The 10,000-nt window shown below is 37.8% G+C and overlaps 1 protein-coding gene across 2 annotated transcripts in view; it reads left to right on the forward strand.

Moving 5' to 3' along the window:
* LOC122254137 (putative RNA helicase mov-10-B.1) overlaps positions 1–10,000 on the forward strand; it is a 37,851-nt gene that overhangs the window by 26,418 nt on the left and 1,433 nt on the right. For both annotated transcript variants that reach the window (XM_086536401.1, XM_086536400.1), the window contains exons 16-23: positions 1,476–1,693; positions 2,147–2,304; positions 3,285–3,425; positions 3,656–3,763; positions 3,950–4,120; positions 5,654–5,730; positions 8,085–8,206; positions 8,373–10,000. The exon at positions 8,373–10,000 is cut by the window's right edge and continues 1,433 nt beyond it. In XM_086536401.1, the coding sequence (XP_086392527.1) occupies positions 1,476–1,693; positions 2,147–2,304; positions 3,285–3,425; positions 3,656–3,763; positions 3,950–4,120; positions 5,654–5,730; positions 8,085–8,206; positions 8,373–8,443 (1,066 nt within the window). In that variant the 3' untranslated portion in view covers positions 8,444–10,000. The remainder of the gene's footprint in view (positions 1–1,475; positions 1,694–2,146; positions 2,305–3,284; positions 3,426–3,655; positions 3,764–3,949; positions 4,121–5,653; positions 5,731–8,084; positions 8,207–8,372) is intronic.

Consider the following 10,000-nt stretch of genomic DNA (forward strand, 5'->3'; position numbering starts at 1 on the left):
TATTATCAATTTATTATTATTGATCTGATCTATTGCTATCGGAAATCATAATTATATAATTTTTATAAATTATTATTATCATTAACATCAGCATTATTGCATTTTTATAATTATTTTTGTTCCTCTTATGATAATAATTTCTATTACCTTGTATGATAATTGATAAGGTATGATAATTTACCCAGTTAATTTACCCACTGCAGTAGGAGAGTATTATAATACAATACCTTTATACCCCATATCTCGTACACATATGGGCACACACTCCTTAACCCATTCATGCTGGGGGCATTCCAGCCTTGCAAGTTGCAATGCCGGGGCTCTCGAACGCATAGGCTTAAATCAATTTAATGATCGATGCCGTATGCTGGCACCCTGCAAACTGGCCTTGAATGCGCAGTACCCATGGTGTACCCCCCGTCGAGAGAGGGTTAAAAGGATGAATGGTGGGGATGGTTCATTTTTGGTACTCATATGTAACATCTGACTAAGATTAGAGAACACATCATCTGCCATACAGGGAGTGCAAACACACCATAAATACTGAAGCAGTAAAGTCACATGGCTGTGCATTTCATCATCTGTACCACCTTGGTATTTACATACGCTCCCACGGGCTGATGAGAAAGGGGGGACAGGTCATTTTTGATCGTTGTATTTCTTTTCATTTGATCAATTTATTTGTTTGTTCCATATATATATATATATATATATATATATATATATATATATATATATATATATATATATATATACATACGCACACGCACACGCACACGCACACACATACACACACACACACACACACACACACACACACACACACACACACACACACACACACACACACACACACACACACACACACACACACACACATACACACATATATATATGTATAAGTGTTCTTTATATTGATATTATTGAGGTAACTGGTAGCACAAATGCGGCTTGGAATAACTTGTTGATTAGAATCAAGATAGGACTTTGAAACTTTGTAGGGAGACTCACTAATGGTATATATATCTATATATGTTGTGATTATGAAAACTTATTTTCATCAAAGAAAATTCTCAGCTGAAAAAGGGGATTGGGAGTTGGAGTTGCAAGATTTTATACTTGAATTTAGGAATTTTTTTGGCTTTTTTTCTTTTGTTTAAATAGTTATCTCTATAAATGTGGCTCAAACATTCCATCAGCTTGCATTTTTTTAATGTTTATATTATCAGAAAACCGGTTAACCAATTTTCATTTCTTTCCTTTTTGCATTTTCATTTTACCATTAAAGTATTTTCTCATTATGTACATATATATGAAATTTAAAAAAAAAATGCAAACCAAATCTGTATATGATAATTCAGAAAGGATAAGAATATTGTTTATTTCCATCATCCTTGCAAAGAAAGGGAGAACGGATGATTTTCTTCAAACAGTGTGCAGCTTTATAGCTTACCATTATATGCTTATCATTTCAGGATAGCAGGAGCTTCCCTTCCTCACGGTCACATAACTCATGTGTTTCTAGATGAGTGTGGCCATGCCATGGAGCCTGAAGCCATGTCAGCACTGGCAGGTATCATAGAGAAAGACAGTCAAGTGGTGTTGACTGGGGACCCTCACCAGTTGGGCCCTGTGATTAGGAACACCCAGTGCTTCTCAGGCGATGAAAGTCTCTTCCAGAAGAATGGTCTAGGTATAGGAGATGCTTTTGTAAGGCTACCATTGGAATTTATAAGTGTGAAATGTGAAATCTCTTTCTCCACTTATTTTCATAAACTGTTATTTAATATTGTTGTCTTTATATTTGTTATATTAGGTAATAGCTTTACAACCTGAAAGATTCATGTAGAACTTATTGTCTTTTTCTCTCTCTTTTTTAAATTTATGTGTTTGTGTGTCTCTGTCTGTCTGTCAGTTAGTACCAGGTTGCACAGCTTTCATCTAAAATAAATGCTAATTTGAATATGTATGATGGAATGTCTTGAACATAGATATTTGTTGTAAACTAATTAATTTTGTGTTTTGTTGATGATATTGTTAATTGTAGTAGTACAATTTTGTTATTGTTATAACAATCGTAATCTTTATTTATTTCATTAGCAAGAGTGTTTTTTACCCTTTACCCATTGATGTGTATCTATTGCAGATAAGTCCTATTTGGAAAGGTTGATGGAGATGCCTATGTACAAGGACAGTGCAGGGCATTACAACAGACAGGTTGTGACCAAGCTGCTCAACAACTACCGTTCTCATGCTTCCATTCTCAAAGAACCTAATGAGATGTTCTATGACTCTGAACTCAAGGTATTTTTCATTAGCTCTTCTTTTCTCATTAATTTGTAACATAGAAGAATGCTTTGATAACTACCTAAATTCTATTTTGTTTTCCTATTGATAGTAATAGACGGATTATAAGTAGTAAAATAAAAACTACCTATAATTTAGAAATCGTTTCAGTATTAACTGCACTGCAGCATCTCAAATAAACAGCATATGAAGCAAGCACTGCTTTCAAGGAAAGATAAGGCAGAGTTTGCACTAACATCATTGTAATCCATAGTTAGATACAAATTTGAGACAGGTGTCATGCACTCCTGGGTGTGGTAGTGTATAACAATAAAGGTGTAATAGTTCATTTCCCAACATTAAATTGTACAAAGCATATCACAAGTTTGGGTTTTCCCTTGGGTTAAATTAACCCTATGTCGACGGTGCATCACACCCGTGTGACACAGCTAAATTCCCGATGCTGGGGCGTCATGCCAGTGTGATGTTTCCAATGCAATATGGCAATGGCCCGGCGTAGGGGTTTTCACTTAGCATGCGCCCGTCAGGAAAGGGTTAACCCATTGGTCACAGTTTTTTAAATTATGTATACAGTCATGTGGCAGGTTTATTTTGTATGGGCCAGAACCATCTGCGTTTACGACCGATGCTGCCTTTACAGCAAATCATGCCATCCGCAACCAATGGATTAACATCTTGCCATAGATTTGTTTCATGCAAAGTTAAGATACAGTGGTCATCAGCTCTGAAACAGTGTTAGGAATGAATTATTACACCATATTTGGTTTTCATTTTTTTGTACACCTTGGGCATACAAAAGTTTTAGTCAGTTGGTGGGTTAGATTAAACTTGAGTAAAAAGGAAATGAACACCATATGATAACCATCTAATATTTGTCAAGTTCCTTAAAATATTTTGAATATGAAATGACTAGATAAAAATGTAATTTATCTGTAAAAATGGCTTTGATTATTCATTAAGAAGGATATTCATGGCAGGTTTGTGCAGATCCAGTGTATGTAACAGCTTTCTGTAAGTGGGAGTACTTGCCTAAAAAAGGATTCCCAGTCATCTTCCATGGAGTCAAAGGAAAAGACGAACGAGAAGGAAATTCCCCAAGTTTCTTCAATGCACTAGAGGTAAATGAATATTGTAGCAAGGGTAGGCACTTATGTTTTTTTTTTTTTGTGGACAGCATTTATAGATCAGTTCATGAAGGATTATCATTTTTATTATTATGACTATTGTTGTTATTTTACTGATGTAATGGTACTGAGCATGTTTTACAACTAAAATAATACCATTGGTTTATAGCTTTTCTAGGATCTAATTTCTTTCTCATTCTCTTTTTTTCTCCCTGCTTCCAAAGGTGTCAACTGTAATTGATTATGTGAAGAAGCTATTTGCATCCCGAAACCCAAAGGTCCTGGGCAGGGAAATAGGGGTAATCACCCCATACAGACGACAAGTTGAAAAGGTATGGCTTTTAATTTTTTTTCTTTTTTTTTTCCCCATTTTGTTTCATCTATTTATTTGTTCATTATTTTTGTTTTATCTTCTTTGTCTTCATCATCTTTTCAAATTCTGTTGTTTTTAAGTGGGGTAATGCTACATGTTTAGACACTTTTTAGAGACCATACCATATTATTTACTTTAATTGCAGATCAGGACACAGTTGAAGAAGGTAAATGGAGCGAAGGAGATCAAGGTTGGCTCCCCTGAAGAATTCCAAGGGGATGAGAGAAGAGTCATCATCATATCCACAGTGCGAGCTTCGGCTGACCAGCTGGCAAGTGACCAGCTTTTCAGGCTTGGTTTCTTGCGGAATTGCAAGGTTTGGATTTTTAAGATCATGGCTCTCTACCTCTTTTCATGCTTCTTCTTCTTCTTCTTCTTTCTTCTTTTCTTTTTCTTCTATTTTTAGGAATTTTGATTGGTTGCTGCAAATATTTTTCTCTTCTCTTTTCTTCTCCTTTTCTCCTTTTTTCTTTTTCCTTTTTTTTTCCTTTTGTTTTGTTTTGTTTTATCATTATTTTTTTATTAGTTGATTTTATTATTTTTATTTTTCATGTATATTCTTTGTCTTATTTTCTCTCATTGTGCTAAGGGCCATACATTCTCACACACACTCTCTCACCCACACACATGCACACACCCACCCACCTACCCACCTACCCACCTACCCACCTACTCACCTACCCATCCACCCACCCACCCACCCACCACCACCACCTACCACACCCACCTACCACCCACCACCACCCACCACCTACCACCTACCCTACCCACCTACCCCACCACCCCTACCTACCACCTACCTACTACCTACCTACCTACTACTACCTACCTACCTACCCACCTACACCACCCCACCACAAACCACCCATCTACCCACCTACCCACCTACCCACCTTACCTACCCACCTACCTACCTACCCACCCACCCACCCACCTACCTACCTACCTACCTACCTACCACCTACCCATCACCTACCCATCACCTACCCACCACCTACCCACCATCTACCCACCACCTACCACCACCCACCTACCACCTACCACCACCTACCCACCTACCTACCTACCTACCTACCTACCTACCTACCTACCTACCTACCTACCTACCTACCTACCTACCCACCCACCCACCCACCTACCCTCCTACCCACCCATCCACCTACCTACCTACCCACCCACCTACCTACCCACCCACCTACCTACCTACCCACCCACCTACCTACCCACCCACCTACCTACCCACCTACCTACCTACCTACCTACCTACCTACCTACCTACCTACCTACCTACCTACGTACCTACCCACCTACCCACCTACCTACCCACCCACCCACTAATCTACCTACCCACCCACTCACCTTCTCACCTACTCACCTACTCAGTGTCCAATAGTTATTTTTTATCATGCAATAAAAAGAATGTTACACAGTGATTTGAGTATCAATATAGGTATGTATGTATTATTATTTTCATTGAATTATTTTCATTGAGTAAAATTTGTCTCAAACTTCACTATTTCAGACCCTAAGATAGCTTTGTATTTTAACTACAGATAGAATAAAAAGGACAAAAGTATCAGCCACATATCTAGGCATCAGCACATTTCTCATAATGTCCTGGAAAGTCTTTATAAAAATAGTGTACAGAATCTTCGTGCTTTACCAAAGTTGAAAAATCATATAATGTCAGTCGTATAACACATTGAACTGTATTGAACCAACACTAGAAATATCAAATCTGAAGGATTTTTGTCATACATAGTCTGCATTCTCAAATACTGATATTCTATGTTTATTTTTTCATTATTCTTATTTATTTTTTTTTATTTTTTTTTTCTTCTTCCTACAGAGGTTCAACGTTGCTGTAACAAGAGCCAAGGCACTCCTGATCCTCGTGGGATGTCCAGAGATTCTTGCCCTTGATGAGTAAGTTTAAATTATAATTTTTTCATTTATTATTTTTTGATTGGTTGATTTTTTCATATTAATTTATGCAAAGATTTTTCTTCTTCTTCTTCTTTCTTTTCTTTCCTTTCTTCTTAACCCACTCACGACGGGGGCATTCCAGCCTTGAATGTCACAATGCCGGGGCTTTCGAGCACTTAGGCCTAAATCAATTAAATGGTTGGCACAATATTGTGCCGCCCGGCCACTGGGCTTTTGAATGAGCGGTACAGAAGTGTACCACCCGTCCAGAAAGGGTTAACATAGTAGTCTCTATTTGTTGCTAATTGAAGTTATGATTGTGACATTTTTACTATTGATGTTATTATTTCTTCTATAAACTCGCAGTAAATAGTTGTCCTAGGCAAGATGTCCTAGTTGATCTAGGTGATTTCACTGCAGTATCCAGCTGTGATTGAGTTGGCTACAAGATGTTACAGAGCCAGGTTGCAAATCTTGGCTGGCTCTGGCTCACAGAACTCAGACACGATTGACAAGGGGAAAGAAACTGTTTATTAGGAATCTTGGTGAGGAGGTTGAGGGCCATTTCCTGGTAAGTGACCTTCACCCTGCAGACTAGGCTCCACAGGCATTATTTTCAGTGGATGGACAGTTCATCTTAGATCTTGTTGGGGTACATCAGCATTAGGCCGAGTCCTTTCAGCAGCTGTTCCAGGTTAAGACACTGATGGTTAGCTTGGACATGGGTGATGTCAGTATCCCAGCTTCTGATTCCCCCATCAGTGAGGAGCCCCTTACCCTGACGTAAGTTAGGGATATGATCTCCAAATTGAAAGGCAAGGTGGAAAGGCTGCGAGTATCTGTATCACCTGTATTAAACTACTAAAGTCTAGAAGTGGACCTATGGCTTGCAGAATGAATGCAATCATGGCTGCCATCTGGCAGTCTGGTACCATTTCCCCAGACCTTTTCAGGCTTGTGGTAACCCTCTCTGGAAGTGGAAAGGGAATCACATGGAATACAGTAATCGTTGTAGCATTGCACTCATCTTTTCAAAATATATCAAGGGCCATCTACTGAAGCACCAGAGACTAGAGCAATCCAGATACACTTCTGACAATCCACAGTTGATCATATCACTTTCTGTTCAGCACTGTCAGCAGTTTGGGCATGGATTTCTTGCAGCCTACATCACTATCAAGAAGGCTTTTGACTTGGTGCATCATCATTCCTTTTTAGGATTTTTGGATTAACCCTATGACGACGGTGCGTCACACTCGTGTGACACAGCTAAATTCCCAATGCCGGGGCGTCATGCCAGTGTGACGTTTCCAATACAATATTGCAATGGCCCGGCATAGGGGTTTTCGCGTAGCGCGTGCCCCGTCGAGAAAGGGTTAATAGCAGACCTGTATGCTAGTACTTGAAGTACTGTAAAGTTGAGTTTGGGCATGTCTATCTTCTTTCCTTTTAATTCAGGAGTGAGGTAGGGCTATGTCCATGCTCCAATGCTTTTTAATTCCTATATGGACTGGATATTCGGTAAAGTTGTCATCCAAAGACATTACAAACAACACTGGGTAATATGACTTTTTTATGATGTTGCCATTCTTTCTGACTCTTTTGTAAGGCTCTCAGTGCATTCACTCATGAGGTTTAAGCCAGTTGGTCTGGAGCAAGATCCAGGATTTTAGGGATCAACTAGGAAAACCCACCTAGTCGATACATGCTTACAGGGAAGACATAAGTACTTGGGAAGAAGGACTAAGCTACGTGTCCTTAAGGCCCTAATATTGCCAGTTTTGCTGTATGACATCAAGATTTAGACCGTATCCTGTGCCTTGGAATCTTGTCTTGATGCCTTTTGTAACAGGGCCTTACACTAGATCATGGGTATAGATGGCAGGATCATGAGTCCAACCAACGATTGCTCCATAAGACCAGCCTAGGTTTTGTTCCTTTAATAATTTGTTTTACTGACACCTGACTCAACTGCCCACTTGGTCGTTTTCACCAGAGATGACCCTAGGTGGTCATTGTGGCTTGGCCAAATTGATTAAGCCTGCCTGGAAGAAGTAAGAATTGGCCATGCCCCTAGGAAAAGCATAACCCATCCCTAAGATAGGTCCCTATGGTAGGAAACAAGGATGGATGTGGCAATTTGTACTTCTATGCAATAGCACCTTGATTTGATATGATTTGATAGCAATTTTAGTTTGTTTGAAAGTGTTGATAGGAAAAAATTATCACAAACCACTGACCCATTTCTCTTATATGCCCTTTCAACATTTTTCAGTTTTCAGAGAATGATACGAGGAAAGTTCTAAGAAGCCATCTACAAATAACTAACTCCAAATTTTTTCCTCTTTCCTTAGCCACTGGGGTAAGTTGATGGATTACATCCATGAGATGGGTGGTTATTGTGGCCAGCCATTCCCCCAGGTCACTGACGACAATCTGGATGATTTGCTGCTGAGGTTCAGCAAGCTTGATCTCCGTAAGTTTTACCTGTCTTTTTTAGCTGATTTTCTTATTACTTTTTTCTCTCACTCTCCACAAAGTCGGCATGTTCAAGCACTCATTTTCTCTTTATTACTTACATTTTCTAATAAGTTTACAATAATTAGGAAACGTAATCCATAAATTGTTTAACTGACTTTCAGGACCAACTCTGTATGAAGAAGTGAGCGCACGGGAGAAAGCCGAAGCTCCAGAGTGGCACACCGAGTATTAGAAGCACAGCACCGAGGCGTGATTTTTCAACTGAGGGTACTCTTTATTTTTGTTATTTTGCTGTAAGGAACTTCCACATGGATTTGTTGCATTATTATTTTTCCCCTTTTTTTCTTGTCTTTACTTCAATGTAAAAACAAAAACAAAACTTAAAATATACCTAATGCAGGAAAGAAATGATCAGCATCTTAGTTTTATATTATGATTGTCATTATTATTGTTTTTATTATTGTTGTTATTATTATTATCATTATAGATATTATTATTATTATTTTGTTCTTATTAATATCATGATTGTTACTATTACTATTGATGTAACCTTAGGTGTGTATAGCAAAAAAGAAATTAGAATGATTTAAAAGTCCAAAAGGTGCTTACTTCTTTGTGATAACTTTTTAATTTTAAAAAGGAATATAGAAAGAAAATATATATATATGAATGATAAAAATTGATAAATTGTTAATAAAAACAATGGAAAGAAAAAAATAAGGAAGATAGAAGGATTGAAAGAAGTCAGGATTGATAGAGCGTCTCTTATGTTTAATTGCTGATATTTCCCATTGACAGATTTACTTTGTGAAATCGGTTCCAAATGTGATCTTCCTGTACAATCCTTCTATTTTTTTTATGCTAGATCTAGACTGATCTACAATGTTAAAAGTGATTGATTATGAACATTATGGATTTATGGTTTGCTTGTTGCAGTTGGAGTGTCTTTTCATTGTAATTTTGTATCCATTATTGCACGAAACACTCTAGTTAGCTTGGTGACAGCAAGGGTTGAAGTTTTATGTTAGAGCAGAGATTTCTTTTTACTCTAATATAGTGAGGTGTAATCCATGTTATATATGGTATGGTTAGATAAGGAAATCATGTCTTTTTTTTTATTATGTGAAACAGACAGAATTGTTTATTCACCCCTGAAAGAAGAATGTTATACTATATTTGTGTTATTTACAAAAAATTGTTTCCATATCAACAGTTCATCAGTTTTGTTAATTCTACTCTCTTTTCTCATCTCATCACCTTTCCTCTCTTCTTTCCTTTTCTCTTCACTCTTTCTCTCTCCTCTCTTCTTCCCTCAGTACTTTCAGCAATTTTAGGCTTGTTCCTCTTCCTCTGTACACCAACTTTCATTCATAACACAAACAAACCAGCCAGCTTTTTCAATAATGTACTTTCAGTTATTCTTGAGCTCCTAGTTAGACAGAGGACAGCGCAGATAGAAAGCTCACAAATGATCAAACAGAGAATACAGGGGAACCCAGAAACCAGAACCAAACAAATATTTTTCTGTGTTTTGACTGACCTCCACTTTTCACAGTAACTCCAGGGACCAAATAATTGTGAAGTCGGCATTCCACTTGCTTTGCTCACAAGGAGTGGAAAGTCTGTGGTTCTTTTGCAGGAGCATTCTTTGCTTGCAAGGTTGTTGTAGGTCTTCAGTATTATTTTGAGGATTATTGTTGTCATTAAGGGTTGTTGTCTTTATTATTATGGCCATTACCAATATTATCATTATTCATATTTTTATTCAGATTTTGTTACTGTATTTTTG

Source organism: Penaeus japonicus, unplaced genomic scaffold (genome assembly GCF_977035675.1).
Source record: "Penaeus japonicus unplaced genomic scaffold, GWHDUDI00000001_assembly GWHDUDI00000004, whole genome shotgun sequence".
NCBI classification, from domain to species: domain Eukaryota; kingdom Metazoa; phylum Arthropoda; class Malacostraca; order Decapoda; family Penaeidae; genus Penaeus; species Penaeus japonicus.